At 51.1% G+C, this 22,124-nt stretch overlaps 1 protein-coding gene across 8 annotated transcripts in view; it reads right to left on the bottom strand.

The window, feature by feature from the left end:
- TRRAP (transformation/transcription domain associated protein) overlaps positions 1-22,124 on the bottom strand; it is a 90,759-nt gene that overhangs the window by 32,333 nt on the left and 36,302 nt on the right. For 5 of the 8 annotated variants that reach the window (XM_055410292.2, XM_055410296.2, XM_055410295.2 and 2 more), the window contains exons 28-48: positions 21,732-21,828; positions 19,738-19,859; positions 19,237-19,407; positions 17,762-17,830; positions 15,374-15,427; positions 13,513-13,632; positions 13,157-13,276; positions 12,635-12,799; positions 12,376-12,557; positions 12,010-12,208; positions 11,453-11,581; positions 8,705-8,971; positions 7,319-7,525; positions 6,158-6,316; positions 5,926-6,060; positions 5,546-5,656; positions 4,577-4,723; positions 2,722-2,935; positions 2,078-2,203; positions 1,276-1,422; positions 457-656 (exon numbers count right to left, since the gene is read on the bottom strand). In XM_055410292.2, the coding sequence (XP_055266267.1) occupies positions 457-656; positions 1,276-1,422; positions 2,078-2,203; positions 2,722-2,935; positions 4,577-4,723; positions 5,546-5,656; positions 5,926-6,060; positions 6,158-6,316; positions 7,319-7,525; positions 8,705-8,971; positions 11,453-11,581; positions 12,010-12,208; positions 12,376-12,557; positions 12,635-12,799; positions 13,157-13,276; positions 13,513-13,632; positions 15,374-15,427; positions 17,762-17,830; positions 19,237-19,407; positions 19,738-19,859; positions 21,732-21,828 (3,141 nt within the window). The remainder of the gene's footprint in view (positions 1-456; positions 657-1,275; positions 1,423-2,077; positions 2,204-2,721; positions 2,936-4,576; positions 4,724-5,545; positions 5,657-5,925; positions 6,061-6,157; positions 6,317-7,318; positions 7,526-8,704; positions 8,972-11,452; positions 11,582-12,009; positions 12,209-12,375; positions 12,558-12,634; positions 12,800-13,156; positions 13,277-13,512; positions 13,633-15,373; positions 15,428-17,761; positions 17,831-19,236; positions 19,408-19,737; positions 19,860-21,731; positions 21,829-22,124) is intronic. The other 3 variants (XM_055410297.2, XM_055410299.2, XM_055410300.2) reach the window with 1 other exon arrangement.

The raw sequence follows: 22,124 nt of genomic DNA, 5'->3' as shown, positions 1-22,124 counted from the left end.
TATTTTAGCCATCTGCTCAATTGATTTTTAAGCTCCTGCAGTCTTGTCAGGTAAAATAAGTTTGTTTCTAAATGGCTCTTTGGATGTTTAAGATCAAGACAAGTGCCAGCATAATTTTCCTGGGGGGCTCCGACTCATTTGGAGAGAAAGCAACTAAACTGGAAAACAAACTGGAAGTTTGCAAGCATCTTAGTTACCAAGTAACAGTCCCTCAATGGTTGTTATTTTCGGCTCATTTAACATTTTAACAGAAGTAAAACCACATGACATGACCAGTTATTTCAAGTTTCTGTTCAAAATTTGTGAAGCACAGTGAGAAAAATCCAACCTAAGAAAAGAATCCCATTAAGTGCAACTACTGGAGAGGAAAAATATTCTGCTTGAAACTCGCAGAAGAGCTTAGGGAGCAACGGCCGGGAGGCCCACAGGCCGGAGCACAGGCCCTGCCCAGCTCACCTGATTGGCTGCCATCGGGGAGTTGTTTTTAACCCATTCTTCCACAATTTTCACCACAGACCGGAGGATTTTGGCATCGGGGGATTTCTCAATGAGGGAGGTCAGGATGGCCTGAATGAAGTTCTTCCTCATCTCCATGCTCATCACGGCCAGGCGCGTCTTCACCAGCTCCAGGCTCAGCATCACCAGCTCACTGGTCCCTGCGCACAGGAAAGACGCTGGCTATCCCCACCACCCGAGCGGCTGGATCCTGCCCACGCTCTCCCCAGAACGCTTTCTCCCCGAAACGAGAGCTCCAGTGTGGGAGGTGCCTCCTGGCTCTGACCGCACCTCCGTGTAGGGCGGCCCAACAAGAGCCTCCTCACAGGGCAGGGGACGACAGAGCTGACGGGACCAGGGGTTTGGCCAAGCCCTGGAGTCACACGCAAGGCCCCGGCGGGCCGAGAGGTGCGACTCCCACAGCTCCTCTCCCCACAGCATGTCACCCGAGTCCTGGAGCTCACAGCTTGGGTCTGGACCCTGAGACTTCATTCTTCAGAAACAGTGGCTCTGATTAAGCCATCTCTGCTTACAGCAAAACTGTTAGATAACTCTCATCTAGTGGCAAAGGTTCCTCAAAATCTCTTCATTCTTACAATCATAAACTTAAGCAGTTTGCTTTAAAAGAGCTTTTGACTCTGGTAGTCAGTGAAATGCTCAGAATCGCTCTGTTAAGAGCAAATGACGATGAATATGAAAGCAGTGGGCAGTGGAGCTGCCAATCGTGGCGGCCCTGCTCAGGCGCCGTGGCCCTGAGGCGGAGCCGGCCCAGCGCGTCACCTGAGGCGGCCTCCGTGCTGCCCGAGGCAGCCTGCGGGCTCAGATGCTCGCGCACCATCTTCTGCAGGGAGCGCATGAAGACTGAGATCAGCCTGTCGATGTAGCTCGGGTTGTTACTGCAGGCGGACTTGAGGATCATCAGGGTCCCTGAGCGGGGAGAGAGCCAGGGGGTTTCTGAGTCTCTAAAAACTGAGTAAGTCACAAAAATGTCAATTACTCCTAGAAACATTTAAATAATGCGTTAGACAAAAACGGGCCGTTTCTGACAAAAGTACAGATTGATCTGAAATGTCAACATTGTGGTTGAGCCTGACACAAGTCTGAACTGCCTGAGTCCACTTGTGTGTGGCTTTTTTCCAGCAGTATACACGACAGCCCTACACGATCCTCAGTCTGCTCTATGTGTGGACCAGAGACGGTGGACGCAGCAAGACCCCGTACAGACGCTGAGGCCGACTACACTCACAAGAAGACTTTCCCCTATGTGGGGTTGGCGCCCCAGGCCCCATGTGTGCAAGAATCAGCTGTCAATGTCCCATAAAAACTTACACCACGGACCTTTACACAACCTCGGGGGTGGGGAGGAGCGCGTGGGCCTGAGGCAGGAAGCAGCTCTGTGGCTGGGCGGGGGTCTTTCATCTCCAAGACCCCAGGGGACCATGGCCTTGTGTGTGCCTGGCCACACGCAGACACTCTCAACAACACATCGGCTCAGAGCTCCTCCCGACACGCTGTGCCCTTCTCAGAAGGGAAGCCCATCCAAGCGAGCAGAGACACGTGTGCCGGCGGGACGCACACTCACCGAACAGCTGGGAGGGGTTGGCGCTGGCGGCCTTCTCGTAGTTGGTGAGGCCCTCGTAGATGACCTTGCCCACAGCCGCGTATAGGCACTCCAGCTCTTCGTACTTGGAGGCCACGCTGGAAGTGCCTAAAACAGGAGTGGGACTGTGGGGCTGGGGGCCGGCTGGAGGGCTCGGCCCGGTTCTGAGAGACGCTGACTCTCCCCAGGCCAGCTCTGAGCTTCGTCATCTGGGGCCCACAGTGACCCTCACCCCAGGACGCGTGGCCCCCAGTTAATGGAGCTCAGTGACCACCTTTCATGTCCCCAAGCCTTGACTCAGCCCCCTGAACACACGGAAAACATGCCAAAATTCTACCTTGCCAGCTGTTTAACACTTGACCAAATGCTTTAACCAAACTTTCTTTTAACCTTACAGAAACGGTAATGTTTAGCTGATGAAGAAAAACTGTATTTCCCAAGCGGACCAAAAAATGTAATGCAAAGACTTTGACTGTGAAGTTATGTCAACCTTTTTTTTTAAAGTTTCATGGTAAAAGCTTGGATGATAAAATGGCTCACACGGCAAGCGGAGGGGGGAGGAGCACTCTCGGCTAACAAGCTCTGGGCCCACCCAAAAGAGAGAGAGGGGTGTACTGGCCACGTACTGGGCTCAGTGGGGAAGAGGCTCATGAGGCGGGACAGCAGGCTGTGCACGGCCCGCAGCACCTTGGTGTTCCCGCATGTCATGCAGGCGGCCACGCCACGCTGCAGGGGCTTGAAGCTGCTCAGGATGGCTGGTGGCTGCAGGACGGTGAGCAGGAAGCTCAGCACTTCCAGGCCAGTGCAGATGTTCCCGTAGTTCACCTGGTTCGGCTGCTCCTGCAACAGGGGACACGGGCCAGGCGTGGGTGAGACAGCACGTGAACGCCGGTGCCGCGAGGGGGCAAGCGAGACCCCAGCCCCGTGCCGCTGAGCACTCAGGAGGGGAAACCAAACAACCCAGAACCACCGAGGGGTGAGCGCCTCAGGCATATAAATGGCCGCCATATTCTGCGACTACAGTAGGATTTCACAATCTTCCTTTCAATAAATTCGCCTTAAGTATTTAGTCAAACTTCCTTTAAAAAGTTCACGAAAAACTTTACTATTTGGCTTAAAAAGGCGACTGTTGTAATGAATTTTGCTTTTCTCCTCTCATGTTTTTAGTTCAACTATATATCCTTCCAAAAGGAAATATCCTTGAAACTGTGTATCGTAAAATCAACTTAACAAATGGTCAGCGCTAAAAAAAAAAAAACAAAAAACAAATAAAATAGAAAACAGAGCACCAAGGTCCACAGTAAGGATTTAAGTTTGGCTTGGAGAAGGCAATGGCACCCCACTGAAGTACTCTTGCCTGGAAAATCCCATGGACAGAGGAGCCTGGTAGGCTGCAGTCCATGGGGTCGCTCAGTCAGACACGACTGAGTGACTTCACTTTCACTTTTTGCTTTCACGCACTGGAGAAGGAAATGGTAACCCACTCCAGTGTTCTTGCCTGCAGGATCCCAGGGACGGGGGAGCCTGGTGGGCTGCCGACTGTGGGGTCACACAGAGTCGGACACGACTGAAGGGACTCAGCATCAGGACACTTGTGTCTGTGGCTCTCACACACACACAGACACACACACACACTCGTGCCCTGTGTGTGCGCTACTCTGAGGTGGACCCTGGGAAGAGGCAGAAGTCTGTGCGCACACCCACTGCTCTGGGAAAATGTAAACCTGCGAAGGGGCGGAGCTTGAGTCAACAGTGACTAATTCTGAGAGGAAACTAATCTGACCCTTCCAAGAGAAACAGAGGAAAGAAACCTGTAAGTATCTCACAGTGACGCCTAAGGATAGAATCAAAGCATGCACTGCGGACCCAGTGGGCCTGCTGCTCTGGCGCTCCTATAACACAGGTAACCCGCGGGACCGGTCAACACACTCGAGCAACAACACTCATCTTTGCAGCACAAAGGAACAGACATTTACCGCAGGTTTTAAAATCTTTTAACTGAAAGCTTTCAGGTTCACCAGAGACCTACTAGACAAACTGAAGTGCATCCTGGTAACGAGATGGATAAGGTGAGAGAGCAGGTTCTGCAACTTCCAATCACAGGACCGCAGTTTTTACAGGACCAAGAACATCCAAAAAGCCACCAAAAGATCGGCATTTGGGGCTCTCTCTTAATACCTGACTATTCAGTGCTCTGTTTATTATTCAATCTGTATTTAAAAACTCAACTTCATTTTAAAGACTGTTGACTAAGTCAATTAAACATGTTTATTCTGGGCTAGCTGGTGGGTCAGTTTGCAATGAGTCCGTGAAAGGCGAGGGCATACTCCACTTCCAAGACTCCTAGCTCTACCTGGGGTGGAGGGGGAAGCACGGCACCCTCTCCTCCTCTGCCGGCGGCCAGAAGAGCAGTGGGAGGAGCCCCGACCGGCGGAGGCGGGCAGCTAGGGGCCCACCTGTCCCGAGGGCCCCCGCACCTACCACGCTCATCAGCAGCTTGTCAAACCACTGCAGCTTGAGCTCCGACTTGGCCCACATGTCCGGGCGCAAGGCCGTCTTCAGGAGGGTCACACACCTGCGGGACAGCACCTCTCCAGGAGAGCCCGCCGCGCTGGTGTTGTCGTTGACCTGGAAGTTCACGCGGGTCAGGCCCAAGTTACCTTGCACACAGGGCTCAGGCTGCTTGCCCGCCCCGGTCCACCCTTCCGGCCTCCGCCGGAACCCCATCCCCTCACAGCGGGTCAGCGGTGACCTGCCCTCATTTGTACAACTGAAGGGGCGGCATCGGGGCCTCCCAGGCTGTGCCCAGCACGCTGCGGCACTCAGGGACGGATGGGCTCATAGTCGGGTAGCGTGTTTCCAGCAGTTAGAGATCCCTTGATAGTACTGCAAAATAGTATACACTGCTTCTTAATAGCTATAAAACTACTTTGTGAGGGAACTCTCATTTACAAGGGTTTCTTTGAAGTATAAAAAGGAAAAGTTTCAAAAACTGATTCCCAACAACAGCATGAAAATGTGCTACTAATGTGAGTGGTAAACCAACGCAAGCTGCAGGGCATCTGAGCCACTGAGCGGGGTCCACCACTCGTGGGGCTGGATCAGCCCACACCCTCATGACACAGGCCACCTGCAAGTCAGGTGGTCCAACCCAGGGCCACTGAACACCACCAACACGCTGTTAACTGTAAGATATGCCACTATTTTATCACTGATGAAAAAAAGTTATAAAAAACCCTATTATAAAACACAGGCAGATTTCAGGAACATCAGCATGTCACTAAACAAACGAAATCTGGTAAGAAAGGGACAAACTACTACAGATGAGCTCTCAGACCTGGTTTGTCTGTTTCTTTTCTGACCGAACAGTCACAGACGGTTGAACTCAGTGAGTCTACCGGGCAGCCTTCGTTCAGAAGGACCCTAACCTGAGACGTGCGGATACCACACCTGACAGGCCACGCGGATGAGGAAGTTCACCACGGTGTCCGTGTGCTGCTTGTCAATGGGCTTGGCGAGCAGGGAGTCGGCGCCCGGCAGAGACTGGCTCCGCCCAAACACCTGGAGACGCAGGAGAGTGTGCTCAAGAGCGCGGCCTGGCTGCTGCCCTCAGCCTGCCCCAGGGCTGCCCCTGTGCTGGGCACCAGGGCACCCCTGGCAGATGGACAAGCAAAGCCGTCACAGAGAAAGGACAGGGCCCGGGCCACTCCTGAAAGGGAACCAGGTCCAGGAAGCGGGGGTGCGGGCCTCGTGGGGCATGGTGTGGCGCCCGGCCGCATTCCGAATTTCTGGATGAATGAACCGCCAGCGGCCTGGGCCCGCACTCTTACCGCGCTGATGGCGCCCGTGGCCGTCCTGAAGCGCTTCACCTCCTGTGCGGAGTCCACCGACAGGCCTCTCTTGATGGTAGATGAGACAGAGGTGACCCCTTCTCCACTCGAGTTCGGGTCCATGTCTGAATCGGGCTTAAAGAGACGCACCCACGCTTGACTTTGCCGACTGCTCTCCGGGGAGAGGCGGAGGGAATGCAGCCGGGGCCGGCGGGAGGGGCTGCTGCCCTACCTGCTGGTCCTTGATCCGCTGCAGCTCCCACTTGATGACGACCTCAGATAGGTCCACAGCCAGCCGTCTCTGCTCGATGGTGACGCTGGGCGTGAAGCCTAGCCGCTGCATGGCGCTCACCATGTGCTGGACCAGGTGGTGCCGCACTGGGTAGTACACCTGTGGGCGCGGGCTGGTCAGGCCAGGGCCACCTGCACACGGGCACACGTGGCCCAACCCTCTGCCCAAGAATTCTGAACCATAACTTAAGCGAAATAAACTCTCAGCACCTTCGGTAAAAGTATGTTTATCACTCCCCCTTCATCCACTGAGTTCCAATACAAAAGCATGCTTTAACTTTTAAGGACCATCTTTAAAAAATGCTGAAATACTGAATTCTTGTTAGGTAGGCAAGTCTAGTCACCTGTATTAAACTTCAGACTTGATGTCATAAAAGTTAGCCATGCCAAGAGGAAAATTCCTAATTCTAAAGAGCTGATTGTGAAAGAACAAATTTTCCATTCAATCCTTTCTCCTCCACCCAAAAATCTACAATAAACAATCAACATTAAAAAAAAACAATCTACATATAAATAAATACAAGGAGGAGGTGATTTGGTTATAGAAAAGGAGATGCCAGTGACCTCTTCAAGAATTAATGACACTACTTCCCACCTTAAAGTAACAACTCGCCTGTATTCACAGATAACTGAGTACAAGTGATCCTTGAACAACACAGGGGTCGGGTGACCACCCTCCACGAAGTCAAAAATGCAACTATAGAGTTTAGTCAGTCCTCTGTATCTATGGTTCCACCTCCACGGATTCAACCAACCGCAGATCATGTAATATTACAGTACGTATTTACTGAAAACCATCTGCACATGAGTGGATCCACACAGTGCAAACCCTTGTTCAAAGTGTACTTACAAGAAAAATGTTGTCTTGGACAGAAAGAAGCGTATACCTAGGATATATCCACTGAACTAGAGCACTTTCCATGCTGTAAGGCCACACACACACTCATACTAATCTATAGAGGAAAAACACCTTCTCTGAAAGATGAGGACAACCTCATTATTGTAGAAAAATGAAAGACGAGGGAAACTTCAAAGCAAATGAGTGACAACGTATCACTATCCGCTCTGAGGCCTCCGTCCCCACCCACGGCACGTCCCCCACCTTGAAGTGCTGCACGATCAGATGCAGGATGTGGACCAGCTGCGGGACTGTGTGGCCCTCCTCCACAATGATCTTCCTCGTCCAGTGGGTCAGCATCTGGTGACCATCCTCCATCCGGGCTGGCACTGCCGGGGTCAGAATGGCCATCGCCTGCCTGACGATGGCGCGCGCTTCCATTGCGTGCGCCTTGAGAAGACTGTGGAACACCTGAGACAGGACGGAAATCCTCACGTAAGGATGGAGGCTTTAACAAGCGAGATGAAACAAGTCACTCAGAAACAAGGCGCTATTTCTGCAAAAACAATCTTTAAACAATTCCTTGAGGCTCTCTTATTAGGACAGCACGGAGTAAGTGACTTTGTCTTTCATTAAGTTTTGATCCATGAAAATGCCTTGCTCTAATGTTTCCTAAGCACCTAGCGTGTGCCTGTGCTGGACTAGGCTCAGATGGTAAAGAATCTGCCTGCAATGTGGGAGACCCGGCTTTGACTCCTGAGTCGGGAAAACCCCCTGCAGAAGGGAATGGCAACCCACTCCAGTATTCTTGCTTGGGAAACCCCCACGGGCAGGAGCCTAGAGGGTTACAGTTCACGGGGTCGCAAAGAGTTGGACATGACTGAGGCACACACACGCACACAAAGCAAGGAGCCCCAGCTCCTCCAGCACGACCAGCGCGGAGTCAGTCAAGGGACACAGATTGTGGACAGGCTGGAAACAATAGGACCTGCTGACCTGGGTGCCTGGGAGAAGGACAGGGCGTCACAGACGCCCCACAGAAGTTCCCAGGAGGGCGTGGTCAGAGGAGACAATCAAGGGTGACTCACAGGACAGGATGAGAGCCACCCCTGACGAGTAGCTCAGTGGGACAGACAGGCTAGGTGCTCAAGCGCAGGATCACGCTGAACTCTGACACGGAGACAGGGACGAGCTCGGTCAGAGTCACGGAACTCACAAGCAGGAGAAACCCAGGCTGCCTGACATCAAGGCCCAAACCCACTGAGCTACACCGGGAATGTGCTAGAGATGATCCACCCGGACAGGGTCAGGAGACGAGGACCCCAGAGTGCCCGCTGTCTGTCCGCAGCTAACGAGTGGGCTGGGGCCCTGGATGGACACATTTGCAATAACAGCAGAGGAGCGGGAGTGGGGTGAAGCCGACACCGTACTGTTTCAAAGGCAAGGCTGAGAGGAAGGCGCAGACGGAGCAGGAGTGTGAGGAAGAGTGAGAGCGAATCATGGGGGAGGAGCCACCGTCACAAGATGGCGAAAGGCGCCTCTGTAAACGCACCAGGGTAGGGGGGGGACGACGAACCGGGAGGAGGCTGTGTGTGCCGGGGCGGGGCCTGCCGAGGGGGCGGGGCCTGCAGGGGGCGGGGCCGGCGGTACCTGCAGGACGATCTTCTTGTGGATGGCGAACTTGGCGATGATGTGGGCCAGCAGCAGGTGCCCGCTGTACTTGCAGGCGGGGTCCACGCAGGCCTTGGACAGCAGGCAGGGCCACGCGAAGGTCATGAGGCGGCGCAGCTTGCTGTTGCGGTTCTTGTTGTTGTCGTGGATGTGGTGGGGCGCGTGCTCCACCAGCAGTGTGGCGAACTGCAGCAGGTAGATGCGCAGCGAGTCCAGCATGTCTGCCTGCTTCTCGGGCTCCAAGACCTGCGGGCGGGCACAAAGGGGCGCTGCTGACTCTGCTGCCCCTGCCGTGTAGGACAGGCACGAGTCTGCGCCTTTGCACACGCACACACATCTAGACACACCTCCCAGGGGCACTCATGAATCTGTACCTTCGCACACGCACGCACATGCACACACACCTCCCAGAGGCACGCACGAGTCTGCGCCTTCGCACATGCACACAGGCTCTTAACACACACCTCCCAGGGGCACTCACAAGTCTGCATCTTCACACACGCACGCGGATGCACACCCCCCCCAGGGGCACTCACAAGCCTATGCCTTCACACATGCACGCGCACACACACACTATACACATACCTCGCAGGGCACTCACGAATCTGCGCCTATACATACACACACACTCTAGACACACACCTCCCAGGGGCACTCACAAGTCTACGCCTTCACACATGCACGCATACACATACACTCCATACAGAAACCTCCCAAGGGTCACTTGACAAGTCTACACCTTTACACACGCACTCACACTCACATCCATATACCCTCTATACACATATCATTCTGTACCACTGTACATCCCAGGGTCACTCGACAAGTCTACACACTCACACACACACACACACACCCTCTATACACATAACACTCTGCTACCTCTGTACCTCCCAAGGGTCACTCAGCAAATCTACGTTTTTGCACACGCTATCTATACACACAATATTCTGCTGCCTCCGTACCCCCTCAAGGGTCAGCTGGCAGTTTACACCTCCACACATGCACACACACTCACTCATAACACATGTACCCTCTACACACATAGCATTAAGCTTTATGGGGATGGACTCAATGACGTCACATCTATTTTCTTTTATCATGTACAGATTACAAGCGTGCCAAATTTATTTCAGTGTAAAGGGAACATGTGTAGAAGCTGGAACACAGAGGGCAGGGAGGTCCGAGCCCTCCCACACAGGGGATTCACAACCGAGTTTCTCAATTTCCAAGTAACTGAGTTATTTTTTTTCCTAATAAATCATTAATGATTAACTTGTTTTTTAGTATTATTAGAAAGTATTACCTACTCCCCAATTCTCTATTCTTAAAAAAAAAAGTTACACTTTTCCATACAATCAAGGGATGACAGATTTCTACACGTTTCACGGATATAAGAAAAATGTACACAGAGGAAAATGCTACCTGCCTCAATGAGTCACACGGACCGACCACACCGTCCAGTAAGAACCCTCACAACCTTCTGCCGCTCAGAAGACTGCGAAGGAAGCCTTCCACAGCAGCTGTGCCATCATCGGGGGGCCCTTTGGCCCCCAACTCCCTCCCTTAGATCTGCAGCTTCACAGATGCCCTTCCCTGGGGGCGCCAGCCTGCCCTGCACCACTGATCCTCGTCGACACCTGAACTCCCGACCCCCTCACTGGTGCCGAGTTGGCAGCATCTGACTCCAGGATGCAGCCCACGGAGGGCAGCCTGCGGCAGGGCCCGGGTCTGGGTCTCCATCTCCCCACAGCTGCCCAGCAAAGGGCACGTAACAGGATGTGGACCAAAACAATTGCTTGAGCTCAGCTCTCACTAACCCAGGAGGATGGAGCTGGGGTCAAAACTGCAGGACACCTGTCTTAAGCAGCGAAGACTATGGAAAGCCTGGCCACGTGTCCTGTGAACAGCCTCCCCTCGAGCTGGACCCCAGGCCAGGGGGTGTGGGACCTACTTTGTTCTTACCAAGGGCAGTAATTCATGGGCCGCATAAGGAACGAAGTGAAGGCCCACGATGAGTGAAGGCCCACGGTCACCGCATTCGACCAGCAGCTGTGTGCGGACACTCAGCCTAACCAGCTCAAGGCAAACTCAGCATCCACTGGTGAAGTGCACCAGCCTGACCACAGAGCACCACGGGAAGTTCTCAAGTGAACATCTGATTCCCAAAGCCTCACTCGTGCAACCTGCAAACACAACTGTGCACGAGCCAAGACCCAAGTTAATTTCAGACATCCCACTGCCGTAGCGTTTCATGAATTTGGCAGCAAAGGGTCACGGAGGCAACTGGGTTCAGTCTCACATTCTCACTGGCTTTTAGTACATATTTTTGTAAACAGATCATGAAAACACTACTGACCAGCAATAGGAATTTCTGCAAAACAACCTCGACATCTGAATTTTCAATGTGATATATTCTGCTTCCCACTAAAATCTATTAACATGGCAAAGTGATTCCACAGTGAAGCTGCCTTAATAAGTTCACTAGTAAGATTGAATGCAATCATGAAAAATAAAAGCCACAGGGAAATAACCTTATTTTGATGAATCCATCACACACACACACACCCCTCCCACGTTGTGTGTGGTTCGTGACATCACCTTATTTCAGTGAACCCATCACACACACACACCTCCTGTGCTGTGCGTGGTTCATGATCTCACCTTATTTCAACAAACCCATCACACACACACATCTCCCACGCTGTGCGTGGTTCATGACATCACCTTGGTAATAAACACACTGGTGATGCTCTCGGGGTTATCGCCTTCTGGATTGGGAGGTCCTAGGAGCTGCTCTCCTTCCCCCTTCTCAAAGCTGTATAAGAATGCAGGATTCAAGATATGCTGCAGAACCTACAAAAAAATTTTAAAATGAAGGAGAAGGAAAACAAAGCCGGGCTCTCTCACTAGGCAGAACCTGCTCGGTCCTGCTGCAGCGTCCGGGCAGAGCTCAGGCAGGGGTACAGTGAGAACCTTGTCTTTCCTTCCAGTGGCAACTGCAAAGGCAGGGTAACAACTTGAGGAAAAGAGACAGCAGACTCGTTCACTCTTCTCACCTCAAACAAGTTGTTTTATAAAAACAAAGGAACTAACACACCACTCGTCAGCACTGGTTCACAGCTGGACCTGCCTCACGTTTCTTAACAATGAAACTTCCTGAACAGCCCAGACCACTCTTCCAACATCAGGAAAGACACAGCAGACCATGGGCAGAGTGCCCTGGCTCCCGGGAAAATGAGCTCAAGCATTGTGGCTTCTCCTGCAGCAATGGAGGGACCTACCTTGGCTTTCAGCTCATCTCCGAAGTTGGGGTCATTGAAGTCCACAAAGCGAAAAAACAGGGCCCGTTTCTGGGCGATGTTGTAGTTTTTGGGAATCTCCTCCTCCATGTACTCCTTTAGGAAGGTCATGTTGCAGAGGAAGCGACCGGTGAAGGCCCGGAGCAGCTGGAACAGCAGCTCGATGTCTCCGTAATTCTTCCTGTGTGTTTGAATGAGAGGGCCGTAACTGCCGGGGACATCCGACCTGCCCTCCAGCTGCTCACAGCCACAGCCCATGCTCTACAGGCCACGCCTACACACACAGGGACCCCCGCGACCCACAGCTCAGGAAGAGCCCACGGGGCACCGGGTCCCAGATGCACCCACTTGCAGTAATTCAGCAGACAGTAGGCCAGCAGCTTGGGCTCCTTCCAGTTGGTGGCCGCCATGTTCTCCTTCCGGTGTCTTTCTTGAAAGGTTTCACTGACCCACACGCGCCTCAGCTGGCTCACCAGGGAGTGCTGACTGGCTAGCCAGGAGTCCTCGTTTTTAACGATGATGCTGATGATCTGCCAAAGAGGAGACGGTGAGCATGCCGGCGGGGCTCTCCCCGCATCCCGACGGCGCAGTCGGGGCGCCGTGCTACCTTGACAGCCTGAAACTGCAGGTCCAGCCGCAGCGTGCTGGTGCTTGGCGAGCCGGGGCGCACCGCCGTCTGGGCACCACCGGGCAGCAGCAGCGTGATGAACCGGTTGGGGTTGGCCGCCAGCACGTCTCGAAGAGGTTTGGCATCTTTGTGTTTTAAGAAACTCTGGAAACAAAACAAACAGCTGTTTTAAGCTAATCAAAACCCACAAACTATTTTAGATGATATGAACTCTAAGGTTCTTCCTAAATCTCTTGAGGTAGGGTAGAAAAAAAAAAAAAGACTACAAAAGCACTCTCTTTAGAAAGTGCTTTTTAGACACTTGGTTTTCATAATTAGAGCAGTTCATTTAACCATTACGATCAAAGTCCTGCAAAGAAGGATTCCCGAACCTGAGCTTTTCTCAGCAGGACACGACAACGTTTCTAACATTCAAATTATATCAAAGAAAAATAAAACCTCAACAGTCAACTACAAATTTCAGACTGTCGAGCAGCACCCCAGTCCCAGCCCGGCTCCCACCATGAACATCCGGCTCCACTGGGGGTCGTTCAGTGTCGCCTCCATCATGAACAGCTCCACTGTCTGTGAGGGGTGGCGTGTCAGGAACTTGATCAGAGGTTCTCTGAAGGGACTGCCAGCCTGGAAGACATGTGGTGAAACCTGCACCATCTGGGGCTCTGAGGCATCTCTGGTCCAGTGACCGCCCACGGCTCCATGTGCACCGTCTCCCCTTGTGAGTAGACAGCACGCGCCATAAGCCAACACGAACACCCCACACCTTCCTCTGCTAGATTAACCCAGCTGAAACATGACACAGAAAACACCACCCACTGAAGATGGAGGAAGAACGAGATGAGCCCGAGCTTGGCCTTTACCTCGATCAACATGGCCCGTTCGGTTTTCATCACAACCTCTAGCAAAGGCTTGACCAGAGTCTGGGGCGCAGCTGGGATCAGATGAAAAAGGTTTATGATGGCAGAGCAGATTTTCATCTCCTAATGGAGAAAGCCAGAAATTAGAAAACAGGCCAATTAATCACGCCAGCCAGAGGCATCAACGTCATACAGACCCTGCTAGGCTCTACTACGTTCGCAAGGCTCGCCAACAGAAGCAGAGTTAACATGGAAAAGCCACAACTCGCCAACCTCAGCTTCCAGCTGTGGCTGGAGGAAACGACCTGCCCTGGGCTCAACCAGCAGAGGGAGGGGACCTGGTGACAGTGTCACGTCCGCCTGCGCGCACACTGACCAGTGTTGGGGGTGACCTCGCGGGCCGCCGAGGTGAGCCCCCCTCGTGGGCAGCGGGGCGTGCCTGTGGCCTGAGCGTTAGAGTCCCCCATGTGGCCGTGACCTCATGGGGTCCCCCCAGCGCGCCAAGTTCTGAGGGCACAGACTTCTTCTGCCCTTAAAACTCAGCCACAAAGTCCTCAAAACATACGTGAATTCTTTACCCCGGAAATTAACTATCAGGATAAATAAATGACTGACTGTGGGGCTAAGAATTTGTCAAGCAGGCCTGAAAACAAAGCTGACAAACTGCTCCCCGGAATCATGTGAAAAGTGGACTGCTCGGTGACCAATCCCCCTGTCACCCTGACTTTGCATTCTTGGCATCAGTTCCCATGGTTTTGGGTCTGCCATTCAGGCCATGGGGGCGGAAGATGCCCTGATGTCCCTCGTGGGTGGGGGGTGCCAGGCACCCAGACCCCACTGCGGTAAAATGGGGATGGTAAGCGCCAGTCAGGGGCACCAGGTCCCGGCGGCAGTGGAGAGTGTGCTCAGAACGCCTCTTTAAGCCAAGAGGCCAAAAGTGAGAGGGGTCAGAAACGAGAAGCATCAGCTCAGTGTCGCCCCTGGCCTTCCCAGAGTGCCCGTCTCCAGTGTTTCTGAGTTTGGGGGCAGAAGAAGCTAGTTCGATCCTCAAGTTCGAATAACCTTCTAACAATGGCACTTTCCTCTCCAAGGTGTTGCTTTTCAAAGCCCTGTCACGGAACCACTGCTGGTCCTCGCGTCACCACCGGGAGGGGCGGCAGGAACGACAGGCGTTATCACCCCCACTTTACAGAAGGGGCCAGCGCAGGGCCGCGCCGTCTGTCCCAGGCCATAGCGCTGGGCCCGCCCGGGGGCACTGTGCGTGGCAGACACACACGGGGGACGGGGTGCAGGTAGGGCCACGTGAGGCAGCTGCTCAGTCAGACGTGTGCAAGGAGGAACTAGAATGCCTCCCAGTTTCTAGCAGGCCTCCTGCATTCTTCGCGCTGGCTCCTCTCAAGGGTTCTTAGATGTATGAGTTCATACGAAACGGCAGGAGAGCAAAAACCCGAGGCAATCAGAAAAAATTGATATGTGGCGATTCTAGCGTGTAGGAAACAGAAGAACTTAAAAACTGGCTTAAAAAGGTCCTAACGGGAAACATGCGTGGCCCCCGGACAGTTCACGGCAACGGTGGTACCGACACAGGTCCGCCACAGACAGACAAGTACGCTCACTGCACTCAGGCACGACACACTCCGTCCACCACAGAACCACAAGTCACGGCAAAACCAAGGACGACGACAACCCCTCCTGCACCTCCACTGGTTCTCACCTCTACCCCTTCCACGGCAGGCTGAACCAAAACAAAAGTTACAGCATGAAAAAAGGCAACGCAAAGGTAAACAGAACAGAAAAGAAAAGAAAATATAAACTGTTCTTCACAGTGCAAGTCATAAACTGGCTGTTAATAGGTTGTTCTCACCTCAAACTGACAGAATGGAGACAAGGAGCATCTCCCGCACTCTGAAATGCTCTCCTGAGGATGGGGAGGAAAATCATCTTTTTTCTATTCATGTTATTTACACAGAACTTCCCGCACACTCAAAACACAGTCAGGGTTATTGGGGGAAACAAGACAGTGAAGACACAATTGTCAAGAAAGCACACAATAGTTAACAGATGCGCAACAGCAAAACATACACCGTCCACCCTTCAGATGTCAAAGCAGCTCTTCTGATGGTGTCACGGGGAGTGTGCTCTTCCCTGAATTTAACAAAGAGTTTTGGAATTCTCGTCCCGGGGGAGAACCTATGACTCTGCTGTATGCAAATACATTTTAAAAAACTGTTCTGTTTAGAATCAGTCATTCGAGATTTTATGTGAGGGCTAAGACATTTTTTAAAAAACTTCTTTCCCCGCTGAAGCTCGGGCTTAATCCCCATCAATTAGGCATGTTTCAGGCCTGCACACTCAGAAGAAGCCACAGACCATGACACCACCCACTGGATGGACATCTGGGTTGTCCTGTGAAGTGAAGCTGTGTGCCTGTGCATGTGTGTGTAACAGTGGTCACAAGTTCTTCCCTGTGAGTTCAATGCCAAACAGGCAAACCTTCCTAATGTGGCGATTATGCAAAGCTCGGCTCATCAGGGGTAAAGGTGTCATGGGGAATGATTATTTTTATTCACCTTTTAGCACGTCGTCAGCTACAGTTTCTTGGCTGGGCAATGTTATTTGGGAATCCACCCAAATAAACTGCTCCTCAATCTGTGGAGCATCCACTGAAAACCATCAGGGTTCAAGAGCAGAAAGGAAGCTTAGCTCTGGGCTGACGCCAGAAACCACAGCCGCTCTGCCTTGGACCCCAAACACCGTGGCCCCTGAGTGCAGAGCTGTGACTCCCTCAGCAGTGAGATGCTCTCGGGGACATGCTCACTGCTCAGCGACAGGTTTCAGCAGGAGCTTAGCCAACTCCCTGTACCCATGGCCCCAGCCCTTGTCCAACTGGCCCCCATTGCATCTTAAAGTTCAGTGAAAGTTTGTGGGATCTTTTTGATCTAACGGAAGTTGTTCATCCACCTGCTAGGACTTTAACGTTTATTGTAAAACTGGCTATAAGTTTCAGACAATTAACAGCTAACTGTAAAACCAAATATAAAATTTAGAGCAAAAACATCTATCAGATGAGAGCTGGGAAAGAGAAGTATAGAGACACTCGTGCCTACTCCCAAGAGCTTAGGTGTTTCAAATATACTCCGCTATTCCCCCATGAGGATTTCCTGGGTTTTTTCCCCCTACATATATAAATAACCTTCAAAGAGGTTATGGATGGTTTAACACTCCTAAAGAAAGTTTAAAATCCTGGTTCAGTTTTGCTTGTTGGCTCTTTAGAAGCAGCAGGAAACAAGACTCACATAAAAAGAACACCTTGACACAGAATGGTTAACACAAAGCATAATAAAGCCGAAATAAACAAAAAGCAAGCTGGGGTGAAACACAGCATCCAACGAACAGGCACAGGAGCATGGGACACCATGCTAATGATGCCTCTGCAGAGCTCGGGAACTCGCATCGGGGTGCTGCTGCAGTTCCACGGGGCACAACAGGAGCTTGTGGAAACACAGCCCACCAGAGGACAGACGTTGACTTAAAAGATATTTTGAAAGAGTATTAACATCTGCGAATAAGATTAGAGTCAAAACAGCAAGCAGCATTCATTTGTAACAAAGTAAGTCTTTAGCGACCCACGTGGGATCCTTTAAAAGATTTAACTAGAGTGGTTTTCCCTCAAAACTGTAAAAACTTATGTTTTGAAGTACAGGCCATCTGGCCTTTGGGCAGAAAACTGGGGTGGGGGATTCAGACCTAGAGAACACCCGTGCCAGGATTCACGTGATGCTTTATCACGTTCTCCTCGGTGCTTTATGAAGGCCTAAGACCTCTGCTCAGCTTATGAGGCAATGAGGGCGGAAAGCAGTGGAAACAGCAGCTGAGCACTGCACCCCCGTGCAAACGACAGCTGCCAAGAACCGTCCAGAAAGCACACTTTATTCACTTTAAAGAAAAGCTAGTAGAAGTGAAATACTAACATGTCAAGCTTCCCAGGATTCTCATCAACAAAAACATCGTGTTAAAGTGAACAAAAGGGAGATTTTTTTTAAAGAAACACAAAAAGGAATGTTCAATGATTAAGAGAAACAAAAGTGAAAATGTAATGCTAACAAAATATGTGTAACAGGTTACATGGACTAGAGTCACACACAACTAAACCTCTGACCGGGCTTTAATTAAGAGCATGGCTCCGACGTTCACACCACTAATGGCAGTGCCCGGCGGCGGGGCTGCCCCCGGAAACAAATGAGTCACTCACATTTCCGTCACTCCTCTGGCCCCCTTTGTGGGTGAGGACCACCACTTCCATCCACTTTCGCAGATGTTGCTGTTGAAAAAAAAAAATACATCCTTAGACATTTTTTTCTTGACAACGGGAGCATCTCAATTCCAAAACAGGTGAAATCCTACCAAAACAGGTGAAGTCCTGGATCAGCTCCCAACCTACTCAACGTGAGGATGGCAGTGTTCCTAATTGTTGGAATAGTGTGGCCAAATGAGTGAGGAGAGTAAGTGACGTTTGCTTCTGTTCTATAAACAGGAAAGCCGAGCTCACCCTGATACAGCAGGGAGCGTCCTGCAACCAGTCACTCCAACAAGAGGACCTGCATTCCTGTCAATCTGTGCCGTGGTGGCCCCCCGAGTCTGCCCGGAGCCAGCAGCCAGGCTAGGCATCGGGGCAGAGACGTGACCGAGCAGATGGCACCCCTAGCCTGTGGAGCTCCGGTTTACAGCAGGGGAAACGAGGTAAAACTCAGGCAGGCGCCACGGGACAGGAGCAGGAACCAGCCACAGGAGGGCCCCGAGGAGGTGGCCAGGCCAGAAGCACAGGGAAGCGCGTTCCAGGTCATATGCGTGCAGACTGGCAAGTACATACCTGTATCACATATGGAAGCTTAAAGGGAAGAGGACTTGCAATTTGGAGAATTCACTTACATTACACTCTACTATTAGGGCATCATTTAAAAATTTTAGGACCAATCAATTCCCAGTTAGGTATTTGGGCCATGGTTCATTTCTTTGGTATCTACAGACACGAAGAACCCAGTATGTGAGGCTTAAAAGCTGCAAAAAAACACGCATGCTTGCAGTAATGTATTGCAAAATCATCAAGTTAACAAATTATTTATAAATGTTTATTTACAGAATGAAAATACAGTTAATAGCTGAAACTCTTTCATCTGTTTACTCCTCAGGTTTATACACTCTTCAAACAGATCTTTCATTTGCATAACTATTTCCTTGCTAATTATAAGAACTCAAAAGGATTTCTAAAGCCCTTACAAGTTCTTCACTGCATCACTGTCGACAAAAGCCAAAGGCTGGGAACAATCAAGACGGTCACCAGCAGGGAAAGATGCGGTACAGGCTGGCACGTCCCCGCCATGAAGCACTATGTGATCATAAGACAAGGCTGCAGACGTGCTTCGCGCACCCATCTGAATGAGCGGACGGCAAATGGAAGAAGAGGGAAGGATGGATGGATCCCACTCCCCTCTGTGGGAAGAGACGTGTGTCCCATGACAAACGGGAACCACCTCTAGGGGACACACGGGAGACTGCTCCCGCTGGCTGTCTCCCGGAAGAGGAGCTGGGAGGCTGGAGGGCGGGGATGGAAGGGAGGCTGTTCACAGCACACTCTCCACACCTTCGGAGCTGTAAGTCATGTAAGTGTATAATTAAACTTTTTAAAAGAGTTTAATCTTTCTGGTTCATCATACATGTCCGTCTTACCATCATCTGATCACAAAATTTATCATTGAAGGAGTTTGGGAAGAGCCTGGTCACCGAGGTCAGACGATTGACGACGTTGAGCGTCAGGCTCCGATAGTCGCCCAGCATCATCAACAGCGGGCGCATGTGAGTGTGGATCTGGTCTACTTCTATGGTAGCGCCTTCTAAAAACTATTAACAGAGAAAGGTTGGGGGGTAAAAACACCAGAGCACAACTCATACTAACCAGAACTCACAGTCAAGCCTAGCAGCAAGTTTCTGCTTTGCTTGGGAAAATGCAGTATTAACCATACATATCCCAGAAGTTTATGACGAAATGAAGAGGACTGGGCCTTCCTGTTTAATTTTTCAAGGGTTCAGGATGGCTATGAAATAGGTAGAGACGCTACTACACTCCGGGGTGGGATGTAGTGGGATGAACCACAGGCAGGCTCCCGAGATACAGACAAGGTCAGAAGGACGAGCTCCATGTGGAACTCCCACCCGCCCAGCCCCACTCACCTTTCTCATGCAGGCTTCTCCGGCCTCCTGGAGCTCGCTGTTGGTTGAATTCAGGGCTTTGAAGAGCGCAGCAATGATCTTCTCTCTGGACTGAGGGAGATAGTTGCAGGCCGCAAGCGCATCTTTAGGGAGAGAAATCAACACGACTTTCATCATTAACCTGAAAAACGTACAGCAACATCCTCGTCTAAAGGCTTTACCAACCAACAAACACATGGGTCACTAACCTTCTTTCCTAATAACCTGGCTTCATGGAAGACAAAAGAATGCGCGGCCTTCTATCACAGGGTCACTAGTATCTAGGAGTGACTATCATCTAAGAAGGTAACAGCCTACCAGAAAGCCCACAATCAATCTTACTGTCCAGACAAACGGAGGGGTGAGAAGAAAACCAACGTGGAAACAATGGTGAAGGGGATCCCCAACGACACCCCTGCCCCCAAGAAGTCTTCAAGGTGAGGGCACGGCAGACCCGCGGGCACTCGCACGCTGAGGGCAGAGCCACAGGCTCTGTGATGAAAGGAACGGACACACAGCTCAGCGTCTCTCCATTATCCGTGCCCCAGCCTGGGGGGATCAAAGGCTTTGAAATGTAAACATTCTCAGGACAGAGGACGTACCTTGAGCCTGTATGTTACAGGCTGGTTAAGCCTTAATGTTCGAGCTCGTGTGAAACGCGTGAGGGGTGCCCCTGGGAGAGGAGCCCCCAGAGGAGGGGTGAGAAGGCCCCCTGTGTCCCCCTCTCCCTGGTCTGCCATGTCCTGAGCTCCATCCTCAAGTTCTGCCTCTCAGCTCCTCTACCTCTAATTCAAGGAGGATTCTGGCAATATTTCATTAAGTGTGAAAAAGTCAACAAGAGACAAAGTTAACCACTGGGTATTTATCAAAAAGGATAAAAGGACTGTTTCTAAGTACGAAGGCAAGCAGTGTAGTTTGCTAAATTATGTACAATTCCTGTGCTAAACAATGACAACTGACATTCTTAATGAAAGCCTGGAGACAGCAGGAGTCTCAAATGCTCCTAAATCATTAAAAAGTCTAAAAAGATCTAACTACTTTGATTCAGATGAAAATGGCAAGATGTGACGACACTCTTAAACCAGGAAATTAAGAGACACACCTTAGAGAAATGTTCAGTTCCCTTAAGAGAGCTACAAAGAGTTTGATCAGTCGTGTCTGACTCTTTGCGACCCCCTGGACTGTAGCCCACCAGGCTCCTCTGTCCATGGGATTCTCCAGGCAAGACTACTGGAGTGGGTTGCCATTTCCTTCTCCAAAAAGGCTGAGGAAAGTGTGTAAAATCAAGATGTACTTAGCAGCACAGTCGCAACAAAGCATCACTGAGATCTGAGGAAGTACTATCTTCTTAGGAGCTCCTGCTTTGGACTGAGTTAGCTTGAGACAGTGAATCACCCCAGTGTCCTAAACCCATCAACAGGAACACAGATGCTCTATTTGTCATAAATATCTATTAAACCTTTGAAACTGACAGCTAAGCCATGCTAAATTAAGAAGAATCTGGGCCCACATTTTCCTTCTCTCCTGTTATAATAACGGCTGCTCAGGGCTGGCCCCCAGCCCGCCAGGCCTGTCTGCCGTGACCCGGCCTCCTTGTCGGGCTCCTGGACAGAGACGCGCGGCCCCCACGGGCATCAGGCCCGCAGCAGTGAGGACTCCCCACCTCAGATGGCACAGGCGGGCAGGGGCTGCCCACGCCCCAGCAGCACATACCTGACTCAGAGGTCTTTGTTGTAAACAAAGAGTTTACAACACAGTAAAATCCAGTTTATCAGAGGGTAAAATAATTACTTAAATCCTAGCAATCTATACAGTCCAATGACATCTCATTATGCAGCCTGATAGATACACCAACAATTTTTTTTTAATCCCCCTAAGAGACCACAGAGAGTCAGAAAAATCAGACAACAAAAAAACGCCATCGTCCCCCTCCGCTTCTGTGCCCAGTAACTTGTTTCAGATTTACGTGAACTTACTTAAGGCTGCAATCCGTAAAGGGACAAGCGACGGAAGGCTTTTGTAACAGGGCAGCTTTGTTAAAGCCGAATCTTCAGCCTCGCACAAGTTTAAGAGCTGAAAGAGACAGAATGACATAATTCGGCCTGCTCTCACTGTGAAGACCTTGCAAGTAACAGGATACGGCCATCAGACACAATACGACACGATTAACAAACTAAACCCAAGTCCCGAAGCATTTAAGTGTTGAAATGTCACTGGGCTTCAGCAAAACTCAGTCAACCTCTGTGAAACAAATTCTTTGGTACTCTCACGGGCTCTGAAACCATCATGTTTTTTCTTTACGCAGAGGATCACTGTATCTAAATGCAAATTCCACAATGGGGGGACAATGCCTTGTTCAGAGCTGTTTG

This window comes from Moschus berezovskii, chromosome 27, assembly GCF_049115385.1.
Source record: "Moschus berezovskii isolate FMDL1 chromosome 27, NW_MosBer_1.0, whole genome shotgun sequence".
NCBI classification, from domain to species: domain Eukaryota; kingdom Metazoa; phylum Chordata; class Mammalia; order Artiodactyla; family Moschidae; genus Moschus; species Moschus berezovskii.
Note: the sequence above shows the minus strand (reverse complement) of the source record. Positions and strands in the feature narration are given on the sequence as shown.